The sequence below is a fragment of the Miniopterus schreibersii genome, assembly GCF_964146895.1.
Source record: "Miniopterus schreibersii genome assembly, chromosome: 11".
Taxonomy (NCBI): Eukaryota; Metazoa; Chordata; class Mammalia; order Chiroptera; family Miniopteridae; genus Miniopterus; species Miniopterus schreibersii.
In genome coordinates this window covers 17,528,400-17,554,450 of record NC_138111.1, presented here as the reverse complement: position 1 = coordinate 17,554,450, position 26,051 = coordinate 17,528,400, and the positions used below count along the sequence as shown (strand labels likewise).

Genomic DNA, 26,051 nt, shown 5'->3' with positions numbered 1-26,051 from the left:
CCTCACTGTCCCAGCTTCTCACTTCCTCTGTGACTTGACTTGTTGGCTGGAGTGAATGCTGCTTCCTCAGTTCTCTCCTCCCCTGATCTCTGGAGTCAACTCCAGTGGCTGTGTGTGTGTGTGTGTGTGTGTGTGTTTGCAGACGTGTACACTCAGCTCCAAGAAGGAATGCATGGGACACACACGACATCCGTCAGAATATACACTCAGCCCTCTCCTGTCTTCCTAAATCCCACTCCAGTTTATCCAATATGTTATTCACCTGCCAGATTTTTAGCAACCGTAAAAACGGACAGATACCATCAATTCCGTGAACAATAAACATGTTTAGAAAAAAAGGGGCAGACAGTAAAGATGTCTGGGAAGCGTTTCAAAGGCATCTTTTCCGCACCCGAGCTTGCACGGGGCAGTTGCCAGAACACCTCGGCTTCTGCGCTTGATTTACACAATAGTCTGGGTTGCCCCAGTTGTGACCACGCGGCTTGGCTCTGGGCTTCATAAATTCAGACCCTAGAATACAGTTTATTTGTGTTATGACTCCATCCAAACCGTTCCAGGGAAGCCAATTCCCCTTCTCCCATTAAAAAGGTATACTCAGTATTTTTACTAGCCTGGGGAGCCTGGCGTTCGGAGGTAACAATGTGGGCTTTGTTACTCTCCGAGTTTGCCCTGAGTGTGCCGGACTCTTTGCCAGGGTGTGCTCTCCCCCCAAATGGTTCACAGCCCCAGAGCACTTCAGACTGCTCAACGGCCCGCGTGAGCCTTGCCTTTTATGGCGTTTTCCTTCTGCATAAGGGGATGACAACCACTTAGCGTGTCGGCCAGCAAGGAACAGATGAGAGCAAAAAAATCCGTTTGCTCTCAGTCCCAGGATGTCCTATCTGTCTTGGACTCCTGCTCTCTGAGCCCACTCTCTGATAATGAATTTGGGGTGGGAGGGAAATAGGAGTTATTTTTAAAGTTAGCCAGATGATTCTATTTTAGAAAGCACAGAAGAATGTCTTCTCCTCACCCTGGTGTGTGTGTGTGTGTGTGTGTGTGTGTGTGTGTGTGTGTAATAAGTACAGGGCACAAGAACCCTCCAAATACATGGAAGCAATGGGGCAAAATACAACATCTAAATAAGTAGGTGCTTGATCACATATGCTAATATTTAATCATTTAATGCAACCGTTATGTCAGTGTTAACAGAAAGACGATAAATGTACTTATTAATTATTAAGAACTTGCAACTTCACAAAGTATTTTTATTATACAAGTTAAAATAGGAGGTAATCTCGTAGAGAGGTTCAGGACCACTTTTCTGTTGTCTAGAATTAAACCTGTGATCTCCGTGCTCTAAATTTGACATTTGCTGAGCACCAGTTCCATGCGAGGCACCAGTGCCCTGCACTGTAATCAGGCTGTGGGAGTTCAGAGGTAAACAAGTCCTGCTCCCCTGCTCCCAGGAACACACAGTCAATCTGTTTCCTTCTTTGAATATTCAGGAGACTTGGCTAATGTCAGACCTTGGAGACCATGGGCTTCAGTTCCTGGCCATCCTTTGGGCTTTAGAACCTAAACAGCTGCAGGCTGTAGACATCCCTGACATGGCTTTATTGCTCCCACGAGGGAAAATCGCACCCTTCAACCTGCACGAGGCGCAGGAACAGTGATTTCAGTGCAGCCGACATGGGCAGAGCTCTCGAGTTATCAAGAAAAAGCCAGAAATTGAGGTGTGGGTGAACCCGTGGAGGGCTATATTTAAGGTCAGAAGGGAGCCCAAGGAGCTGCTGGAAATAAATGCCAAGGAAAGGTCTCCTGCTTCCCTTACTGGAGACAAAGACTGCTGATGAAGATGCTCCCTGACACTGGGATGTTTGGTTTCTCATTAAAGAAGGAACAGAGAAATTTAACATTCATGCAATTCTGCAAAAGTAGTATAATGTAAAGAAAACAGAGCAAAAGAAAGAGGGAAAGAGAAGAATTTCTGCTACCATGTGAAAAAGGCATGCAATACCAAGCAAGATACCTGAGTTAGAATGGCCAGAGGTGACCAACCAGTGGAGACAAAACTTAGTTCCGTCTCATCCTTGGGGTGCTCGGGGGGGGTGGGGTGGGGTGTGTGTGTGTGTGTGTGTGTGTGTGTGTGTGTGTCCGCACTGACGCAAGTGTGTGAAGCAGCTGGCCTGGAGGAGTGACCTGGGCTAGATCAAAGGGAAAGGCTGGCACTGGGACAAATGGGAATGCCTGTCTCTTCTAAAGGTGGTTAGCAAGTGGATTCTACTCAGATCCAGCCAATTGCTGCCATGCAGAAAAGTTTAGAATGATGGTAACTGATTTAAGACTTTTTAAAAGACAGCGTGGCCCAAACAAAACATGTGTTGGTCCCTAATTTGCAACCCCTTTTTTAGAGCACCTTTCGGGACTTTATCCACTTACATTCACGATCAGAAGCAGCAGCACAGTCCGAGACACATTTCTTTCCCAACGAAGAAACTCCAGACAGAAACCAGCACCCCTACACCCACCCCCACTTCTGGCAGCTGCGCAAACGGCACGATCAACTTAATGTGCTCTGTTCACGTGGATCTTTCAGACCATACCTGCTTCCAGCCAGGCAATCCTGGATTTGCCCAGGCAACGCTGCTGAATTTGCTCTCAAATGTATTCCACGTAGAAAGTGTCTAAGCTGCGTGGGAACTACAGTTGAGCTGGGCATATGCAAGTCTATCCTCAATTCTGAATCTGTCCTAAACATTCATGGTCAAAAGAAAAACATCTGATAATAAATTATTCAAATGTGCATTCATTCTGGAAACATTTTAAGGATGTTTACCTTGAAACCAGATGCCTCCTCCACAGACAGCCCCCGTTTCTGTTGATTTTACACCTCCACTGCTCACTCGGGTTTTCTCAGTAGGGTCTTTGTTTCACTCACAAGTGGAAAGAATGTTTCTTTTGTTGGCTTTTCTTTGCCACCAGGGCGGCCAGCTCTGGAGGGAACTCCGGCCATGCGGTGACTTGGCTGGCATCCCTTTTCGGTTCACTCCTGAAAGTCACATGCACACACGACGGTGAATCGTTTCTGATACACCATGTGCTCTGAGCTTTCCCCAGGGCCCCTTTTCTCTGGGTGGTTGAAATTTCGCAGCAGTTGGGGCAAGTTAGCAAATGCTCCCAGATGAAGAACTTGAGTCAGTTTGGGAAACCCATCTGACAGAGCAAGACGAAGCTAGAGTTTCTAGGGAATTTCTGTCCCTTCAAAAATGTCATCTGAACCCAAAGCATTTATTTCTAATCTGAGCTGAATCCATAGAGAAGCAAAGTTCTGGAAGGCTTATTTGCTCAAATGCCTGCAACTATTGGCCGGAGGGAATATGGACAGAGTTGCTATTCCCAAGGGAGCCCTGTTGTCTCATGGTTGGTTGGCAGTTGACCGTGTAGCAAAAACCAGAAAGGAGAAACATCTAAGAAAAACTAAATGGCAAAGAGATAACTAAGCAAACCTTTCCACTCACACTTTTACTTGGCCTGGCTCACCTACCCATTTACTCATTTATTTATTCACAAAAGCACCTATTTAGCACCTATTACATAATGTTGGGCTCCATGCTAGGTACTGAGACCTCAGTGCATATCTCCTGGTGGGGGTGACAGAAAGTCCAGAAAATTACAGTGTGGCAGATAACATGGGAAACACGTAAGACAATGGGAGACCAGGGAAAGGCATTAACTGTAGACTGGGTAGAACAAAGGTGAAGTGAAAGAAGAAGATGGCTAGAAGGTCAAGTCTGAAGTGACCACGAGTAGGAAGTAGCTAGACCAGACTTCTCAGCCTTTCATGTGCATAGGAATATAGGAATTTGGGGGGGGGGGGGGGGGATCTTGTTATACCGAAGATTCTGATTCTGGAGGCCTGGGTGGGGGAGCCTGAGATTATGAGTTTCTAAGGCACTTCCCTCCCTGACACCTTGATGGAAATAGCACCCAGGCCCCACCTCTACCCTTCCGATCCCCTTCCCCTGCTTTACTTTTCTATAAAGCCCGTGTGACTACCTGACATTAAATATTCACTTACTTACATACTACCTGTGGGGAGAGTCCCACTAGAAATGAGAAAGGGATTTGTCTATGGTCACAAAACTTATTGATAGAATGAGGAGTAGATCCCAGATTTCTCTTTTTTCCCCCTTAACTTATGTATTTTCGGGTTTTTTTATTTTAAAATTTTATTTATTTTGAATGTAATATATTCACATAGCTGAAATTTAAATGGCACAAAAGATTAAATTCCCCCCAAAGTCATCCACCTGCACTCACCGCTTCATTCCTCTGCTGTTTCCCGTAGACAAATCTGTTACCAGTTGCTGACATATCCTTCCAGAGACAGTCAGGTATAGACCAGCAAATAGCTGCCTACATTCTCCAACCCCACCTTCTTTAACCTAAATGCTAACCTACTGGATACTGCTCTGCATTGTGACTTTTTATTTCTACTATATCTTGGTAATTGACCCTTCTAAGTATATGAAGAGCTTTCTCATCGCTCTTACAGTGGAGAAGTGTTCTATTGCAGGATAGATATCCAGCAACGGATTTAACCCTACTCAGGGGCATTTATTTGCTATAGCATGGTACACATATCATTTTGTACATGGCTGATCCAGAGGCTAAAATTCATGGAAGTGGGAGCACTGGGTCAAAGTCATTGTGCATTTGTAATTTTAAGACATTGCCAACCGTTTCTCCATAAAGGTTGTCCCAGCAGTGGCTGGTTTTCCTACACCCCCACTAACACTGTGTTAACAAACTTGGCAAACTTTGCTTGCCCTATGAGTACAAAATCGTGCAATTTTAATTTGTCCTTCTCTTAGTATTAGTGAGTTTAAGCATCTTTTCATGTGTTTCAAAGCTATTTGCATTTTCTGTTCTATGAACCGCCCATTCATTTCCTTTGCTCATTTATTAAACTGGGTGGTTGATCTTATGTTTCACTGATTTGTAGGAATATCTATTAAATGAAGTAAGCATTTCACTAATTATATTGAGAGTGAACATCTTTTCATATGCTTAAGAATCACTCTATTTTGTCCCCTGAACTGTTCATTTATATAGTTGGCTCCAATTTTAATTTTTGGGTTCCTGATCTTTTTCTTCTTGATGTGGAGAGTCACTTATGAGTTATAAAATCCAGATTTTTGGAACCCATTCCATTCTCTTACACTTGGCCATGCTGTCTCCTCTAATGACATTGTACTTTTCTTCATTTCATAGAATAGAAGAACATTTTATAAGTGGGTATGTAAAAAACAATTTCCTAAACACCACACACACAGAAAACCTAGCCTCAAAACTGTGATTTTTTTTTTTTTTAAGGGGCAAGATAACATGAATTATTTAATCGCTGGCAAATGCATCACAATATCCAAACTGTTAGAATAGAAAACAACCCTAGAATAAATGTTGCAAGCCACTTATAAACAGAGGCTGAAGTCTAAAACATTGATCATAGTTGGTACAGAAGAAAACACACATACACGCACACACACCGTGATTAATTGCAATCTTTAGGCCCATTTGAAATGTAACCTCTACCGTGAAGTATGTCTCAGTGTCCCAGGATGGATGTTTCTGTTGCCTCTGAATTCCCAGAGAACTTTGAGCCTCTCTTAGTGGGATTATCAAAGTCTGCCTGTACTATAGATAGTTTCTCCCAAGAGTCTTCCCAGGAGCACCTCTAATTTCCTACACTGATCACAGGTTTTTCCTCCAGGAAGTCTTGAAGGTCCCAAGTCACAATCTTCTTTTTATAAAATGGGGTTTATTGAGGTATAATTTATATACAGTAAAACTCACCCTTTTCAAGTGTACAGTTCATTGAGTGCTGACAAATGTATTCAGGTGTGTAATCACTCCCAAACTTGAGATACAGAACATTTCCTTCACCGCAAAGTGTTCCCTTGGGCCCCTTGTCATCAATCTCCCCTCTACACCCTCAGCCCCTATCAATCACCGATCTGGTTTCTGTTTCTGTAGTTTTTGCCTTTTCCAGAATGTCATATAAAAGGAATCATATATTCTTCAGCTTTTTGTATCTGGCTTTTTTAAAAATCCTCACCCGAGGATATTTTTTCCATTGATTTTTTTTTTTTTTTGAGAGAGTGGAAGATAGAGAGAGAAACATCAATGTATGACACATCGATTGGCTGCCTCTCACATGCCCTGGGTGGGGGCCAGGGATTGAGCCTGCCACCGAGGCACGTGCCCTTGACCAGGATCGCACCAGAGACCCCTCAGTCCATAGGCCAACACTCTAACCATTGAGCCAAACCAGCCGGGGCTGTGTCTGGCTATTTTTACTCTAAGCCACAGTACATTGCAATTAAACACAGGGCCAACGATTTCCTCATTGCTCTGTGGAATTTAGGCTAAGAAGGCTTGCTCACCAAAATCATGCCAGCGGTTAGGCGATGGTCACATGGAGGGAGCGAAGAGGAAGCGGGGGAGAGACAATAGAAATTGAGGCAGAGACAGAAGAAATGTTTAGTATTTATTATAATACTCTCTACTGTTTGGAAGTTGTTACTTCATATGGAGCACTTCCAGTGTGCCCAGCATTTTATATAATCCACATTAAACCTTATAAATTGTTATAATTCCCATTCTGCAGATGAGGACACTGAGGTTCAGATTGTTTAAGTGGTTTGTCCCCGGACAGAGCCCTAGTAAGTGGAGAACTGGTATTTAACTGAGCTCTGAACCGGTATTTAACTGACCTTGTCTTGTGGACTTCTCCAGGCTTCCTCTTCCCTAAAGTCCAGCAAGGGAGCATGGACAGGAAGGCCTGTGAGCTTCAGAAGGAAGCCTCTCTCTCACTCACCCAGAAACTCACTCGCTGTAAGCCCCCAAAGCAGCACTGTGCCCACCATATAGTAGGTGCTCATTAAACGTGGTTAAACAAATCAGTAGAAGAGGAATCTGTCTTTCTGATTCTTCTAATGCAAATGCATGGAATTTTCCCTCCAATAGCTCACTGGGAGGTTTTCAGCTGTTTCATTTTTACTATTTTTAAAAGTTTCCTTTTTTACTCAAAGTAAAATGCAAATTCTCTCTCAGTCTCTGTGATTTTATGTCAGGGTACATAATCCCAACATGTGCATTGAAGGAGTGTGAGTCCCAATATCCCCTTTTGGATTGTCTGCTCTTTGAATGAAGGTTTATGTTCATTAAAGACCACTCTAGAGGCAACATTCAGTTAATCATTACTTACTATGTTCTATATCTAGACCACAAGGAGTAAAAGTCAACTTGAAGTAAAATGAACTTGATGTGAATACCTAGAAACAATTTTAGTAAATATTTAATGTCTTGGATAGATTTGAATACAAAATTGGCTATATATAAAATAGTATTGGAACAAAAGGAGAATCTAATTGTATTGTGTTTTAAACTGCTGGCAAGCCAATAGGGTGCATGGCAGGTTTCTTCCCGAGTAAGATTATTGCTTTTCCAAAAACAATCTGAATGGCTGAAAGCAGATGAACAGGTCGGGAGTGATGACAGTGTCACTTTGTGGAATGTTGTGAATGATGCCTGAGGACAAAGATAAACACTGTACAACATGATGTTCTGTCATATAAACCTGCGTGCTTCCCAGAGGGGCTTCCAAAGTGCTTCAGGGAATCCTGGGAAGTTTTCAGTCCTTTGTAATTATGTCTCCAAAATAGTTCCTCTTTTGGCAATGAGCTTTGGCCAGTGGAAGTCTAGTGGCACCTGGGCTGTAGGCCTAAATATCCATATTTTATTTAAAATAGTTGTCTAATATGGTGGACTTTTCCAGTGCAATGTCATCGCAGAGTATAGTAAAAGTCCGCTGGAACGCTAGATGTGTGGAACGGTGCTAATTTTCTGAGTGCAGGTCTTGTACATCCTTGGTTACCTTTATTCCCAGGTATTTTATTCTTTTTGAAACCATTGTGAATGGGGTTGTTTCTTAGTTTTTTTCCTGATAGCTCATTATTGGTGTATAAAAATGCAACTGATTTTTGGATATTTCTTTTGTAGTCTGTTACTTTCCTGAATTCATTTATCAGCTCTGATGGGTTTTTGGTGGAATCTTTAGGGTTCTCCAGAGATTCTAATGAAAGCAGTCTGGGGCAGGCACAGCAATTTGTCAGAAGTTAAACGTGCAAATTCCATCTCTGCCACGTCTGCTCTGTGTGACTTTAGATAGTTTCTTAATTTTTCATCTCTGAAGCTGAGAAAATGATAGTGCCTCTTCACAGAACTGTGGTGAGTGAATGTAGTAGTAAGAAGAGTTTGACATAGCTGAGTGCTCAGTAAGTTTGCCTGCAATCATTGCTGTCATCGTCATCAGCATCAGCAGCAGCATCACCCTCCTTGAGATTCTAGATCAGTGGTTCTTAATCCCGCCTGGCTGCATAATAAAATCACCCGGGAAATCTGAAAGCAGATCCTGATATAGTTGGTCTGGAGTGGGACTTGGGAGGGGCATTATTTTAAAGTCCCCAGGTTTAATGCACAATCATAGTTGAGACCCCGCAGGCCCTAGATCAGCGCTTCTCAAACTTGAATGTGCACGTGATTTACCAAAGGATCTGGTAAAAATGCAGATTTTCATTCAGAAGGTTCCAGGCGAGCCTAGAATTGCATTTTAACCATGATGCCCATGTTGCTGTCCACAGACCACGCTGTGAGTAGCAGGCTTTAGAGGAAAACCCCCAAGAACAAGCAGACACAATCCATAGCTTGGTCGGAGGTTCAGTGTCAACACAGGAACGGATGGTGACAAAGGCCATGCGCCCCCTGCTTGCATCCAGGCCTGTGGGACGCTTGGTGCTACCCTCCGCCAGGAAGCCTCCCTGGCTCCTCACTAACACAGCTGAACCCCGGGGGAGACACAGACAGCCTCTCTCCGACTTCTCTGATAAGATATGTCAAGTGAACATTCACTACTGTCCCCAGAGTCCCTTCAGGAGGCATTTAAGGAAAAACCGCACACTTAGCGTCTAGCTCTTCAGGTTGTGCAGCCAGGGTCATTGTTTTGTCTAAGGGTCATTTGTGTGGGTCTAAGATGCTGAGCCAATGACCCTGTTGAGTGGGAGTAGTATTGTTGCGTCCATTTTTGGCACAATGACTTGAGTGTTTTTCAAACACCATTAAATGTCAAAGTCCCTGGCCCTCGATTTGGTCCAGGTGTGACAACTCAGAGGCCTATAGTCAAACTGGGCGAGCGAGAGGGGTGGAAGTTTAAAATCAGAGCCTGCGAATAGGCACAGGATATGAATGCTCGAAGCCGGCATCTGCACCTTCTTGCAAACTCCCTGTGATTCCCTCTAAACTGCCCTCTACAAGGTCTGAGTTGTAAGCAGAAGGACTTGCTGCTTGGGTGCAGGACGTGGGGATTCAGAGCACCATGAAATCACCCTGAAGGCAAAGCTGAGAGCAATTCACCTATCCGCACATATTTAACGTCACAGCATCCTTTTGCTGTGTGCCAATTAGGCACAAAGAGTGAGTCATTTAAATACCTGATTACAAAGACTCTTACTTTTTACATGGCAAACCGATCTTGTAGGTTTTTATTTCATATTTCATGATTCTTAAAATCTGGAGTCAACCCTAATTTTTCAGAAGGCTCGCATTATCTATCATTCTCATCACCAGAACAATAAAAGCCAACACAGACCTTCTCATGTATGACACAAAGTAGATGTGATTAGCCTCCGTGTACCTGGGATGAAATTAATGCACAGGGAAGTTAAGTAGCTTGCCCAGGCTCCTCTTCCTAAGAAATATGGAGCTGGTATTTGAACCCTGAGCATCCTGGCACCGATGCTTGCAACCACAGCACCAGACTCCTTTGGTAAGAAGCTGCTTCTCGGCATTTATGAGAGCGCTTAGTACCTGCCAGGCCTGAGCCACGGGCTCCACATGGATTATCTCCTTTTGCCCTCAAAGCGTCCATATGGGTGAGGCACTGTCAATTTTATTTGCTGACTGAGGGAGCTGATCTTAGAGAAATGATGTAATTTCCCCAAGTTTACACTCCACCTTGTAAGCACTTGAGCTGGGGTTTGAACCCAGGGGGTCCATGTGCCCTCCCCTTAGCTGACCCTGGATTTTTGCTCCCCACTACTCTGCTCCTCCAAACCCCTCGAGGAGGTTTCCGGGACCTGCCCCTGCTTTGCTCCTACCAGTGCCCTCCTGTGCCCACCCCTCCAACGTCCCTTTCGCCATGTAAGGTAACATGTTCACAGGGGCCAGGGATCAGGATGTGGACATCTTTGGAGGCCATTATTCTGTCTACACTCAGACACCATTCCATCCTTAGACACCATTCCGTCCTTGCAGATGACTCCTGCGTGACCCTCCATCTGGTCTCCGGCTCACATCTTCCCTCCCTTGTCACTGGCAGCCAGAGGGATCTTTTCCAGTCTAACTACATCCATTCACAGCTTGTCTAAACCCATCCAAGGTCGTGATCTGACCAGGAACGCTCTGGCCTCTTTTCTCGCTACCCATCCCCCCCTCCCTCTGCCCTGTCACACTGGTCGCCTTGCTGCTCCTCCAGTGTGCTGAGGCTTTCCATCCGCTGTTCCCTGAGCCTGGGACGCTCTTCCGTCGGGATGTGCATGGCTCTGTCACTCGCTCCCTTCAGGTCTCTCTGATGGATTGTCACGTCTTCATCTCCATATCACCGTCTTTCCTTCGTGTGGTTGGCTTTCTTCGGAACATCTCTGAAGTTATATTGTAGGGTTCCCTACTTTAAATGTCTCTCTCCCTTCCCCGGGATGAAAGTGCAAAAGGCAGCTTCTTTGTCTTGTTCTATGCTGATCCCCAGCACCGGGAACAAGGAGGGAGGGAGGGAAGGAAGGAAGGAAGGAAGGAAGGAAGGAAGGAAGGAAGGAAGGAAGGAAGGAAGGAAGGAAGGAAGGAAGGAAGGAAGGAAGGAAGGAAGGAAGGAAGGAAGGAAGGAAGGAAGGAGGGAGGGAGGGAGGGAGGGAGGGAGGGAGGGAGGGAGGGAGGGAGGAGGGAGGGAGGGAGGAGGGAGGGAGGGAGGGAGGGGGGAGGGAGGGAGGGAGGGAGGAAGGAAGGAAGACATCTCTTTGTTGACTGCCCTTTTTTCATTGTTATCTGTTGTCACTTAGGGAGGATGCTACTACAAGCACCTCAAAAGGAAAGGAATCACTTTTACCTCTTTCAAATGCATATTATTTATAATACAGCTAAATTGTCCCAACATTTAGATAGTCCCACACAGGTACACATCCCAACAGCACAAGCTTGTTACCTGATATTAATACGCCACTTAGAAGCTGTGTGAACAGAAACTCTCTGTGTCAATATCCTCATCTGTACAATGGGTATAATAGTAACAGTGCTGTGCTCATGGGGCTGGTATGAGGATTACATTAGTTAAAGCTTGCCATGAACTTGGAAGGGATCCAGGGACAGAACAGGCATCATGGAAAGTTTATTAAATTTTAAAATACCAGACTTGTTCACTGAAATTGAAACTATTCTCTCCAATACTCACTTCAACCTTTATTTAATTTAGAAAACCGTTGGAAACTTTCCGTTTTTACTTTAAATCAATTGGTTTCTGCTTTATTATAACTTGAGAAACTACTAGTTTACATTCCTATTAAAGCCAAATGGCAGAAGTACATCTTGCCCATTTTTTCCCCCTACCAGTGGTCATAATCTTACAAAGTAAGTGTTTCCTCTATGGACTAGGGCCGCTACCATGTTTTTGTAGCTAATAGGATTATCGAATTTGGGACTTCCCTTGCTCAGAGGGCAAGTGTGAAGTCTCCAGGCCACTCTGTAGCCCATCCTAAAAGACAGTAGCCTTCACCTGGCTTTCCAGGGTGCTGGGGTCTGAAACCAGCCCTTCACTTGTTGCTTGCCTTGTTAGGCCACCCCCTCGGAAAGTCTGCTTCCCCCTTCCTAAAGAAAAGCCTGCTCCATTTGTCTTGGCTCCAACCAACCCAACAGTGTATTGAATTCAGGGATAGACTGTTTTCCTTGGAAGCTGGAGAGTCCAGTGGTTTTGGCTCAAGCTTGAATTCTTGCTAGAAGTTCCAAACTGGAAGTCAAATGACTTCACCCAGCAGTGGTGGGGTGGGGGGAAGGTGGGGCCGGCCTTGGCAAATGGAGTTTGAATGTTGGAAGCTGTTCATCACGGTGTCTTATGAGATAGAAGCTAATGCTGTTTGAGGGTGATGGAGACAAACCGTTTTATTATCCAATTCAAATGCAGGGCCCTTCTACCTGGATTTGTTCGTTTTTATAGTTTCCATCTAGAACAGAAAGCAGCTTTAAGCTAATCCTGTGAGGCAAGAGTGGATTGAAAGGATACCTACTGTATACAGATGCAAGACAGATCCCTTCTGGGGAGACCGAGTGAGGACCACTCTAGAAGGACCAGACTGATGCACATGGGGTCAGGTGAAGCTTTGAGTCAGGAGAAAGACAGCAGAGGTAGCCCACACCCAGGTAGGGGTCTTTTGGAGCCTTTGCCTTTTCTCTGCCAGCAGCTATGAGTGGACAGTGGGCAGCATGGACAGCCATTGGCTAAGTCAGGGGAGACACTGGACTGAGCAGGAGTCACTCAGACTTGCGGTGATTTGCATTCATAACCAAGGGGAGCATCCTGGTTCTGGGAGATAAGTTCACTCCCTTGTCTCTCTCAATTCTTCTGATATTCTAGGTTTCAGAGTAGAGATTTCTTTTTAACCAAAGGTTCATGGGTCTTCTAAGAGTGTTTGTGGAAGAATCCAAGGGCCTCCTGAAAGCTCAGAAATTGTATGCATGTGCATTGCCCTGGGAAACAGTCCATAGTTTATGTCGGATTCTCAGAAGGATTCTATGATCTGCCCTCAGCATAGAACAGCATAGAACACTATGTACTTTTGTCTCTCGGGCTATGTGCAGAATTTGGCAAAGCCAAAATGTCACAAAAATGTTCGCAGCATCGGAAGACCTTGGATTGTAAGCTCTGGAGGTAAGAAGCAAGAGTCAAGGGCACTGTGACTAAGTGCCAGTCTAGTCTGAAGGGCCGTACTGGGCATATCTGGTATCTTAGTCAGCTCAGGCTGTTGTAACAAATTACCACAGACGGGGTGGCTTACACAGCAAACATTTATTGCTCATAGTTCTGGAGTCTGGGAAGTCTGAGATCAGGGTGCCAACAGATGGTTCCTAGTGAAGGCTTCTTTCCTGGTTTGCAGACGGTTGTCTTCTTGCTGTGTCCTCACAGGGCAGAGAGAGAGAGAAAGCTCCCTACTGTCTCTGCCTGTAAAGATACTAATCCCATCATGAGGGCTCCACTCATGATCTAACCACCTCCCAAAGGCCCCATTTCCATCACATTGGGGATTAGGGTTCAACACATGAATTTGGGGGGACACAGACATGCAGTCTCTAGCGCCTGGTGCTGGGCTAAACAAGCAACTCAGGAGCCTTCACTCAAACACAGGCACGTCGATGTGGAAACACATCCAGAGTGGTACAGATATCAAAGAATAAACAAGACTGTGTCCGTATTATAAGAGTATTCACTGAGCACCTACAATATGCCAGGAGCTTTGGATACCTTACCTCGTCGGATCATCACAAGAATCTTAGGAAACAGACACTGTTGTCTTTCCCTTTGTTTGACAGAGTGACTTAAAGACGTCTGATGACTTTCTCAAGGTCATTAAGTGGTAGGATTGGGATTTAAGGTCAGGTTGGGCCAGTCCATGCTTCCTCCCAACGTAAGTGAACGGCCATCATGGTGGCTTGTGGGGCACTGATTTATCTGACAGAAAGTCACACACTATGACAGGAACCGGGGGGAAAAGCCACTCTTCCTTCCCAAGGGGACCGTCAGGCGTACCCAGTGGGAGTGGGACTTCTGCAGCTCTGTGGAGTTAACATGAGGAGACTTGGAAAGTTAGAGAAGGGAGGGGGAGGCTGCATTCCAGGCATAGCTCGTGGTATGAGAGAGCACCAAATTTGGAGTGGGACAAGCAGATGGAGAAGGTGTCAAGTTCTCTGGGGAGGAGTAGAGGATACTGGAGGCTGAAAACAGGGCAGAGCTCTGGCGAGATGCTGTGGTGACATAGTTGAGCCTCAAACAAAGGAGAACCATCCCAGACCCCTAGGAGCCTCCCCTCCCCCAGCCCCACAGGGGAAAGTTCCACACCACGAGGGGGAAGCAGTCCCAGGTGGAAGCCAACCACCTGATCCCCAGGGAGGCCTTCGATGCTAGCAGAGAACTACCTCTCCGCTCACAGGAAAAGCTATTTCAATGGCAATGACTTGTCCACTTGCAGAAAGATGGTGTAACAAGGACTGGACTTAGGGTTGAGTGAAAGGTAAGGAATTAGAGGAGGAAAGACAGTAACCGAGTGGGAAGAGGGCAACCAAGCAGGGCCGACAGGAGGCACCTCGCACAAGCATCAGTGATCTTGAGTCCAGTTATGCGTACACAGCACTGAATCCAACCCCTGCCTCGGGACGCAGCAACCTCCCTGTCCGCCATCCCACCCCAGAAAGGCTGCCCTGGGAGAGAAAACAGCCAGGATGGCATTACAGCGGAAGACAAGCTCCAATTCGAGTCCGGGGTGGCCCTGCCAGCTGCCCTGCTACCTCTCCCCATGGGGACAGACACTGCTTTCACTGCCGAGGCTTGGAGAGCTGCTGAGCATCCATTTCTGGACAGTTGGGCCAGACTTGGGAACTCATGGGAGTCTGGGAACTGCTTTCCCTACCACACAAGATCTGAGTCTTTGTTTGTGCTCACACCTTTCTCAGGAGCCAAGGGCGCAGGTGCTGCAATGAAAACACGTTCCTTTGTCAAGTCAGCACAGGCCCCGTCCTGGGAGCCTCCGGAGGGGCTCCCTTCCACGTGCCGGAGCTCCCCAGCGCTCCTGGCTCCCACTCAAGCCGCCTCTGTTCCCACCCCCACCTCTCCAAGGAGGCCTTCCCGTCTCGTGGAATAAATTTAGCTCTGAATGAATGCAGAAGAGGAGAGCACATTCGTGTAAACACAGACCAAATAGCTTGCAAATATAGGCTTGACACACACAATTGGCACAACGGATCTGAGTGTTTCTGTTTTCTTCTCTCTGGCTTCTCTCTGCTTCTTCCATCTCATCCTCAGGCCCCTGCACCATTTTCTGCATTTATTTAAAGTGCATTCAATATGTAGATGAGAATATGGGGCTGTTTGTCTTTGGACAGATAAAACAGAAGTCACTTGTTTGACTGAGGAATAGCAAGAAATCAGAGGGAGCACCCATGGTGTTGGTCATTTGCATTATTGGTTTGGTCATTGTAGAAACCAACAGAAACTTGGAAGGCTGGTTTGTCTTGTGTGCTAGCAGAGCCTGCGGCTGCTGCAGGGTGTTGTGTGGTCCTCCAAACACTTCCCTGCTGAACTGTCAGCATCTTCTGAGGCCCCAGTGTTGAAGCCATCCCTTTCACTGTAGTCCTTCAAGCACACAGAGCATTTCTAGTTCTTGAAGTACTTTCTAATGCATGAGTTCCTTTAATCCTTATAAGAACCTTATGGGGAAGTTAACTATCCCTATTCCTAATTTACAAATTGAAAACCTCAGCTCAGAGTGGTTAAGTGACTTGTCTGAGGTCACACAGTTAGTGGTAGAGTTAGGATTAGGACCTAGAATGGACACTTTGTCTTGTGCTCTTTCCTTGAGCTGCTTCTGGAAAAGGCCATTTGTCCAGGAGGCCCCAGCTGGGAGGGTTACATATGAGTCAGAAGCAATTTTTAAGACTGTTACCTCTCAATGGTACAGGCTCAAAGGGACTAAACACGAGTTGGATCCATTTTGCCAGTGTATGGAGGGTGGGCTAAAGGTGGACGTGGAGTATTAGGATGTTGGACACTCCAAAGGGAATCAGAGAGGCTCAGCATCCATGAGTTGTAGGAGCTGAAGCTAGACTTTCCAATTTCACTATTCATTCCCCAATCAGGAGGGCACACAGGATTTAGTTGATGGACCACTGTCCCTCCACTGCCAGCCCACAGGAAATCTCTCTCTTGTCAGCAGTGCTGATTGCAGAATGTATGTGGCATTATCAAATCATGGCTAACAATGAAAGTGTTGATGGCCACACTACAAAAAGGGATTCCAAGCTGACGGGGCACATTGTGGTCATTGTACTAAGGCAAACTAGACTGTCCCCTAAGCTCCCTGAGAAGCCGATGACCCGATTGTGTCTACTGGCATTAGAGGACCAGGCTGGCCTTCCCAGAGACTCTGTCACTTTGTAGGGAATTCACACCCAAGCTAGAATGGACTCCACCAAAAAGCACTTTTAATACGTGGGCTTGTATCTCTCCTCCTAAATGCTTCAAAATTAAGCTTTCTTTCTACCTTTTTCTAGGACTCAATCTATGTCCTCTTAAGAGTCCCTTCTCCTTCCTTCCTATTTATAATTATTAAATCGATCCACTCCAAAAGATAAGATTGTAGGTGTCTGTGAGTCATTAAAAAGAGAGCCTGGTGAACAAATTTCTAGGCAATAAGTGACATAGAGTAGAATCCTCCCTTTTAAAAGATGAAAAGAGAGGAGTACCTACTAATGTGAAAAACTTGAAGAATACCGAAAGTTCATAAAAAAAAAAAGCCTACAAAAAAGGGCAGATAAAATCAAGTCACTCAATTTGGTCTATGATATTTTTAATGAAGCAATAATTGGGTGGAGTAATTATGACCTACCGTGGCCACTCTCAAGCATTTTATATCTGTTATTCTGATTTATCGCAATACCCCAGTGAGGTTAGAGATATTATCTCCCCATTAAAGATGAGGGAAATGACTCTGAAAGAATTCAAGGGAGTGCCATTGGTGAGTCTGAGGGCTGGATTCTGACTTGTCTTTAGAGCTCATGCGTTTCTCTGTCCCACACCCACCGCCCACATCCTAATCAAAACTTTTGTCAATAAAAAGACTGTTATCAACGACCATCTGAATGTCCCAGCAAGGTAAATGGAGAATGACCCCTCCCCATCCAGCTATAATTCCCGATACTCCTTAGAACACCTCAGTTCCTCTACGACTCACTAGTCAGTCCGCTTTCACTGCCAACGCTAAAGGAGAGGAAAGGAAGCCATCACAGGGAAGTACTAACTTTCATTTCTAGGTAGATTCCCAGCTGCTCATGTTGAATCTGCTATGCAAAGACCCTAGTCCACATACACCTACGTGCCATCCAGCCTAGTTTATCACCCACGCTGGTGTTCTGTTCTCTAACTTCTCTCTCTGTCTCCTTGTGCCATGGGTACTCCCTATATGAATCCATCATTTGAATCTCATTATTAAAAACAGCACATACTTGAAATCCCATGAACTTCCCCAAATTGTTCACAACCACAGAGGCCAAAAGGGTTCCAAGCACTGTTCCCCTCCTTTTGATTTTCTGCAGCCATCGCATATGTTTTGAATGACTACATGTTCTACAAGATCCTAGGCAGAAGAGAGCTAATACAAAACAAAACATTTTAGAGGCGTTGGCATTCCTTTTAAAATTACTTTGTCAAAGGAAAGCGTCAGGTTACTATGAAATTTTACACTCTTTGTTGCTGCTCAACAAGACTCTAACTTTTACTCACTCAATGGGCCTCAGCAAGTTATCTCCCTCTCAGTTTATAGAGCTCCTGTTGTCTGTGATTGTTTGTGGTTCCCAAAGGACTCATACCCTAAAATAGATTTTGAAATTTTTATTAATAAAACATCTATTTTGCAAGTCTAGCATTCTGTATTCTCTATATAATGCTGTGCAATGCAGCATCTATCAGAAAAACCATTACACAATACGGGTAGTGCTTATGCAACACAATTTAATGTCCCAGCAAGAACCAGGGATTTGTTACATGCATTATGCACTATTGTAATAGATCTTTCCAGGTTTTAAATGTGTGAGGGGCAAAAAGCCATTGATATTAACACTGGACTATGAATTCTTTGTAATACCAAGCCATAGCCTAATGTCTGGTATAGAATAGCTTACACAATAGAAGTTTACGGAAAAAAAAAAGTCACACTTTGGGCTATAAACGTCTGTTTGTAATGGGTTCAATGATTTTAAAATGCTAAAATTAGAGATTTGAGAGAAGAAGTGCTGTCAGAGGAGAAAATATTTTCCCTATGCTCTTTGGCCAAGCATTAGCTATTCATTTCACATACCTGCACAGGCCTCTGTTTCACTTAGGATTCTTAGTTGCAAGCAACAGAAACTGATTCCAGTGGATAGAATCAGAGAAGGCATGAACTGAAAGTGCATTAAAGTAACTCACAGAATAGCTGGGAAGGCTAGAGAAGGAGGCTTGGGCAATGGGCAGGACCAAGGGTGAGCTACCACCCTTGGTCCTGAAAGAATTATCTAATGCTGTGTCTTCCAGATCCTTGGCAGGTGCACATGCCTGACTGAGCCCAGACTGCATGCCATGTCATAGGTTCCAGGGGATCTGGGGAAGCAAGTGTCTGGCATTTCCCAGCTTCTATGATGAGATGTGGCTCTTGACTCTTGCTATGGCTCGTAATATGGGAATCCCCCAAAGGTGGAAAGGGATTCACAAGTTAGACAGCCAAAATTTATGAAAGAGTCCACTACACTTCCAGCTGGCTGAAACTCCCGGGTCCAGCATTCTGAATTTCTTCTCTCCTTTGACTTTTTGCCTTACCTGCTTTGACAACCCACAACACTGAATAAACACAGTCACTGCATGTTATGGGTCTCAGCTGGTTAAAAACCACTGAGGAAGTACACACAATTGGTCATGAGTCTTTTGTCTATTTCTAGTAAACTCAGTTAATACAATGGGTCTAAACACATCTAACCCCATTCACAAAAATTTAATTCTATACATGTATTCAGAGGGATGTGCTCCAGGAGATTCTGATGCATACTTCTGGTCAGCAAACATATTTTTTAGTTTTTTCCCATTTCCCACAGCTTCTTTATAAACCATTTCTATTTTTCTGAATTCACCCAATGCTATGCCATCAGTCTCAACCAATGACCCTTCCATCAGCTGGGAAAACTAGGCCATCTAATGCACACTCCCTCGCTACCAACTTCTCTCTTTTTCAACTTAAAATTTCTTCTGTTTTTACCCACTCTACCCTCCTTTGTTAGCTCTTCTTTCTAAGGCTAAACTGGCCACCAGTGCTCACTTGAATGCTCTTTGGTCTAATCTGAGACCTAACACTTATCTTCCCTTTGACTGCGTCTTTGACCTCATTTCCATGATGCCTAATTCCCTTTGGGACTTCAAGTCTCACCTGATCTAACAACTTTCAACTTGACCCTGCTTCCCATAGTCCACCTTCCTGTCCCCCTGGCCCCCCCACCCCTTCACCCTTCACATCCAAAGATTTAAAAGGATTAGTTTGTACTCAAGGATGCCTCCTCCCCACCTTCCACCCGTTCTCCTCTCTGTAACTACTTCCAGGTTCATCCTCCAGACACACACTGCTCTTCCAGGGCCACCCATGGCTTCCTGATGGCCAAGCCAATGGCCTCCTCATAGTTTGTGTCCTTGACCTCTCAGAAGCATCTGACCCTATTAAAAACCCCTTTCCTCCTGTTGTGAGTTCTGATAAAAACATCCCTCCTAATTTTTCCTTCTACTTCTCAGATGGTACATTCTCTGCCTCTTCAGCTGGGCTCTCTCCTCTTCTTGTTCTGTTATCTCCTTCTGGCCATTACTTTATCCTCAAAGTAAATGGCACCCAGATATGTGTCACCAATCCTCATTCTTCTATCCTGAGGTTCAGGTCTTTCTTTTAAAGGGTGCCCAGGCTCTTCTCCTACCCCATCTCCTCTTCCATGACTCCTTTTTAACAAGTTATTGTGAAAATATACATAACATAAAATTTATCGATTAAACCACTTTTAACACTAAGTCCATCCCCACTGTTGTGCTCCTCCGAGCGTTGAGAACATGGGCTCTGCAGTGTCTGATCTGAGTTTCAATCCCAGCCCTAGGACATTGGCTGAGCCTCTCCACCTCTCTGGCTGCACTTTCCTCAACTTGTTACTTTCTACTCTTGTTGGGTACGTGGTCACTGTCCTGAAGTAATAACGGTTTTCTTTGTGTGTGAGTGAACACCCTCAGAGGACTTGGAGCTGGTGAGGGAAGTGAAGAGAAAATGAGCGGTTTGAAGACACTGGTAGGTCTTAGCCAGAAGTAGAAGTTTGGCTATGTTGGAGTGGGATCGTTGAATCTGGCATTGGCTCGGCTTTATGACACAAACAGCTGCACCCACACATGCTGTGAAAAGGAGGGGAAAACAATCAGTCAGCAAAACTGTTTGGGTGGCTGCTTCAGTCTCCGGGCCGGGTAGTAATGGATCATCAAATGACAGGTGAAACCTCCGTGAAAGTTGAAAAGGCCATTTAGTTGAGTTGTAAGAATTTGCCCAGAAAAGAGGAGATTAGGGGAAATTTGATGTGCATACCTTTTAAAATGCCTTCTTAAGTCCTGCGTTTAGAAAAGCATCAAGGATCTAAAAAGGACACATTGGTTTTTTTGGTGTTTATTTCATTTTCTTGGAGGAAAATTTGCTTATGAATGTTGGGGATTCTAGCAGGTCTCTCCTAAATGTTAAGAAGCATTTTTTTTATTTTTTTTTAGCATTTATTTCTTTTTGGACTGATCTTGTCCATCTCTCATATCCTGCCCAGGGCCTGTCACAAAAGATGCACTTTTGTGACATCTAGCACTGCCTTCTGTTTCAGTAATGAAGAAGTGAAGTATTTTAGTGACCAGAGCCTACTTTTCCTTTTCAGAGACTGTATTGAAGTAAAGACCCTCAAAGAATTTCAGCCCAGAATGTCACAGGGTAAGGATAGAACAGGTTGCCCTTTACAAAGCACCTTTAAATACTTTATCTCATTCATTACCGACAACTTTGGGAGGGTAGCTGTTAGGATCCTCCATTTTTCTGAAGAGGAGCCTGAGGTTCAGAGTGGTTCAGTGAGTTGGCCAAGACTTCACAGCTAATAAGTTGTTTGGAGCAGCCTCGCTGAGCACCCGGGACTTACAAACACATTTGGCCTCACAGAGGCCTGTTTTGAGCTATAGCTTGGCTGGTGGCCTTGATGTTTGAGGACCGGCCATCTAAGGCATGTGGGCGAGGCGGCCCTTCCCTATTGGAAATGTCCCCTGGTGGAGCCCAAGCGTCTGGCACGAGCTAGAAGGCGGCTAGAACACCCGGTGGCCACAGCTGGACCGCAAGGGCACGTACTCAGGCCTCCCTTTTTACCAGAGGCCCCCTTGACTGGCATCTGCTCTCCGGAGGCGCCCCCTCGTCCTGCTCTGGCCCTAGGGAGCGCGTGTCACCCACCCAGGCACGCCAGCCGTGCGCCCTAGCTGCTCGCTGCGCGCCCGCGCCCCAGGTGCCCGCCCGCCCGCGCGCTGCCGGCCTGCGCCTCGGGGACCCCCCACTACCACCCCGCGGTGACAGCCCCACGGTGCCTAGAGCCGCGGGGGGCCACGGCCGTGGGTCCCGCACACCCCAGGGGCGGAGCGAGGTGCTGAGACGTCAGGGCGGGGAGTGAGCGCGGGGCGAGCGCGCCCTCCCGGCGGCGGCCGGCGGCCCACGTCCGGGACTAGCGCGGCCGGCGGCGGTGCGGGGAGATGCAGTGAGCGGCGGCGCTGGGGCGCAGCCAGGCGGCCGGCGGGCGGGGGCAGAGGCTGAGCCCGGGCCAGCCAGCCGGGCGAGCCAGGCGCGCACAGCTCTGCCCGCAGCCCCCGAGCGGATCCCGGCCGCCCCTCGTCTCTCCCGGGGTTCTAGCAAAGCTCCCCGGGGTGGCCATCAATTTCCTTGAGTGACTACAGCGTGTGTTTGTGTTTCTTTCTTCCTTCCCCTCCCTGTGTGCCCTTCTCCAGGATGGCAGAGGCAGAATTGCACAAGGAAAGGCTGCAAGCCATAGCCGTAAGTCCACTTTCATTTTATTTTCTTGCTCTATTGTCTGGGATGCCAGGGGACCTGGGGTGTTTTGGGCCATGGACATTCCAGCACAGTAGCCGCGGGGCATGTGTTTGGGGGTGGGGGGGCGGATGAAAGTCTGTCAGGGCTCAGCTATGCTGCTTTCTTCTGCAAGTCTGTAGGTAGAAACCCCTAGACGCGAGTTGGGCTGGGGATTTGAATGTGGAAAATTGGCTTAGAAATAAGATGCTTGCTACTGGGCTTTGAGGAAAGACTGAACAGACGCTTGGTTGGAGGGGTTCAGGGACCGGGGTGGGGGGGGCGGTGATTCCTGGAATATTATCACCGGGTGCTCAGTGATATCTCTGACTTCATACGCTGGAGAGCCGGGGATCAGTGACCGGAACGTGGCTGCCGTGCTCTCTGCGGAAACGTTCCTCTGCTAAGTGGAAAAGCAGCAGCGAGCTCCGCTGCCAGCCACGCGGCGCAGCCTCCTCCCTGGAGCCAGCCGGGAGTGTTCATTTCCCCCGTCTCCGTGATATTGACAAGGGCACTGGCGCAAGCCGCCACCCTGGAGGGGTCTGGGGATTTCTCCTGACATCTGGGTCCTGGAAATAATCTCCAAGAGGACCTCTTTCTTATGGGTGTGGATCATCTAAAAACCTATTTTTAGCATACAAAGGAGCAACCGGTTTTGGCAAATTTTATGTGCACTTTCAGAAAAGTGTACCCATGTGTATTTTGGTAAAAAAAAAAAAAAGGGGGGGGGGAGAGAAAGAGAGAACTCTCGGAGACTGCCTCAATTTGAGCAAGCTTCCGCAGTGTTGCCAATGATCCACAGATGTGGTATTTTTACTGGAGCCACCACAGCTGGATTATATATTTCCTTTGCAGATGAGGGAATGATTACTGCTGCTATATGAAATAATAACAATTAAAAGAGAAGGTCTGTTAACATATTGGCATACAGGAATCTCCAGACATTTTTCTACTTAAGTAGTTTTTTTTGTGTTGTTTTTTTTTGGTCCAGGAGTTCCCTGGAAACACATATAAATTTATTGGAGAAATAGTGTGTAATGGTTTGGAAGCAAAGCATAGTAAAGTGTTTTAAAAATCCTTTGGACAGGTTCTTCATTGGGGAAAAGGCACACAGGCTCTTCTTTTTTAAAGAAGCATTTGATCGGGTCTCCGTGGCTCTGAGACCCTCTTTATCAAACTCTCCAAATCTTAACTGTCTTAGAGAGTTTGTTGGCAGTGTTGAAATACTGTGGTTTGCCTATTGAGCGATCTTTGAGTTCTGGTCCTCAGAACTCAACAGGGCTGTTTTTTCTTTTCTTTCCCGTTCCCTTTGTGCATGTGTATTTTGATGGTTAATGAAGTTTGTGGTTTCTGAAGTTAGTGGCCAGGCAGTGTGGCCAGTGTGTCGTGAGCTCAATAAGAATGGAGATATTCAGTTATTGGTGCCATGGAGCTGGTGGGTGTTTTATGTAAACTGAATAATAGGCTGCTTTAACCGTCCATGAAGTGGTTGCTCCAGAGACAGTTCAGTTGCTGCCACAGGCTGCTGCTGAAGGTTTCCAACAGTTGTCACAGTTTCTGCCTTTGCACGACCAGCCTTGCTGGATCCCCGAGGAACAGCTGAGCTTCATGAAAGGACCTGCTTTCTGAACAGGGAGCCAGTAGCAGCTAACACTGGGGCCGCCCCTTTCCAAGTGGGGTTGGGTAATCCCAGCAGGGGCCAAGTGGTGTTTCAAGAAAGATCTAGACAGTCTTTTGGAATTCTCTTGAGTGTGTGAGAGGAACAAACACAAATACTCGCGCTTATTTCGTTGTGGAATTGAGTTTGTCCAATGTCCCTGGGAAGGTGTTGAGGATTCACTTGAACGTATCAGCCTCAATGAATATATATGTTGTCAGTGCAGGTTTTCTAACAGTGAAAGCACTGTGTGTGTGTGTGCGTGTATGTGTGTGTGTGTGTGTGTGTGTGAGAGAGAGAGAGAGAGAGAGAGAGAGAGAGAGAGAGGGAGAAAGAGGAGGAGTGGGAGCGGGGGACTTGTGACCACATCAGTAATTCACTCTATGTTGTGCTTTGGGTTAGCGCACACTCTCCAAATTCAGCAAACCCTGCCTCTCTCTGCCACCTTCTTAAAGTTTTTAGGGGTCCCGGAGGCACTCACAAGCCTGTCCTCAGAGCCCAGCACTCCTGAAGTCTCTAGAAATGTGGGGGAGGACAAGGTCGAGGACCAGTCCTCACCTCTTCACTGACTTGGGCTCCTCTCAAGAGGCAGAGCAGGCAGACTGGGATTCCACTCAGCAGGGTCTCGGCCGTCTTTAGTCTGGGCCTCAGTTCCTTCATCTATGAAATGGCCCCTTGAATTCTACCTCATGGACCGACTGTAAGATTTAGATATGGTGTAGGAGGTGAGGTACCTGGCATACAGTTGCCATTGGACGGTGTTGAGGCCGAGCCCCCCATTCCTGTATGCACTGTTGCCTTGCCCTGTGGGGGTCAGAGGCAACCTGTCTGAAGGGGAAAGAGTCTGAATAGACCCCTATCCTTTTCTTTCACTCACTGAAGCCCAGGGCTCTGCCCAGTGTCACCCTCTAGCTGCTTCAGACACAGGCGCAAGGACATCACTTGATTCATTCAACTTGCACTTGCAGATGCTTCCCCTGGAAAAAAAGTCAGTGTCCCCAAGTTTCAACCTCCAGAGGGAAGATTTTACCCTTTGCACACAGAAGTTCTGAGAGGTCTTATGACCCAGGATACCTGTCATCTGATCATGTGAAGGGAACGAAGTACCCAGAAACTATGGCTCTTTAACTGACCCTTCCAGTTGAGTCCAGAGACCAATCAATGAGCAAAGATGAACCTCATTCTATTTCCTGCCAAAAACAGCACAAAGTCCATCTTTGACCACTGTGTCTGCTCCCAGGTGCTCCTTTCATCTGTAGGGACACTCCCAAAGCTGTACTTTTATTATTTACTTATTTAAATTTATCTTTATTGTTGAAAGTTTTACAGATATCCCCCTCACCCCCCGCAATGACCCCCTTCACCCTCCTCCCACCCCTGCCCCAGGCCTTCCCCACACTGTAGTCTGTGTCCCTGGGCTATGCACGTATGCATATAAGTTCTCTGGTTAATCTCTTCCTGCTCCGCCTCCCTTCCCTCTGCTATACTGTCAGTCTGTTGCATGCTTCAGTGTCTCTGATTTTAGAAGACAGCAACATGCTTCTGTGGCAGAATGAATGAGTGATAATTCCAGGGACTAATTATACAATTGCCATTTAGTGACATTATTCACCAGGGCACTGGGTGACATGCTTTTTTTTTTTTTTTTTTAACCCTAAATTGTTAATAATCTAATGGGGGAAATAGAAAAGCACAGACAATGACGGTAGAGTGCCAGGAGCACCGATGCAAATGAGCATGCGTGGGGCATGTACATCGACTTTGAGGAGTTGTGGACACTTCTCCAGAGAGGAGACATATTAGCAGGTCTTGAAGCTGGGGTAAAATAAAATATAAAATAACATTATAACCTTCCCAGTTAGCAGAAGGCATTTACTTATTTGTTTGTTGTTAGTTTCTTTATTATTTATTTGGAACAGTTATTATGAGAAAGGAAAAGCCAAGAGCATGAACAGGTTAAGTCAGTAGCTAATGGTACAAGCTCAGTAATAAGACCAACGTGCATTGTAACGTGCACTATGTCACTTAATCCTAATAACAAGCTGATGAAGTAGGAAGAACTAGGTTATCCATGTTTTATAGATGAAGAGCCCAACATTAATAGAAAGTGTCAAAGCCAGGATTTGAACCCGCACTGCAGGGCACTGGAGCCCCATATTGACTCTTATCCTGAACTGCCCCAAGGTGGTAGCAGCGTCTCACGATTTTCCCACGAGCCTCTGTGCAGCTGTCTCCAGCAGCCTCGGTGTGCGCCGGTGAGGCAGAAGCAGATGGACGAGCTGGGAAAGCCCGAGATAGACCAGGAGGTGCACGTCATTTTGAGAGTCTTCCATGCTGAGTTTCTGTGCATGGAAACACCCGATGGAAGCTGCAATTGAATGAGTAACATTCCCTTGGGG

The 26,051-nt window shown here is 46.1% G+C and overlaps 1 protein-coding gene across 6 annotated transcripts in view; it reads left to right on the top strand.

Annotated features, from left to right (window-relative positions):
- The window catches only part of PALM2AKAP2 (PALM2 and AKAP2 fusion), a 351,155-nt gene that overhangs the window by 64,795 nt on the left and 260,309 nt on the right, over positions 1-26,051 (top strand). For all 6 annotated transcript variants that reach the window (XM_081152444.1, XM_081152441.1, XM_081152445.1 and 3 more), the window contains exon 2: positions 21,917-21,962. In XM_081152444.1, coding sequence (XP_081008570.1) covers positions 21,917-21,962 — 46 coding nt within the window. The remainder of the gene's footprint in view (positions 1-21,916; positions 21,963-26,051) is intronic.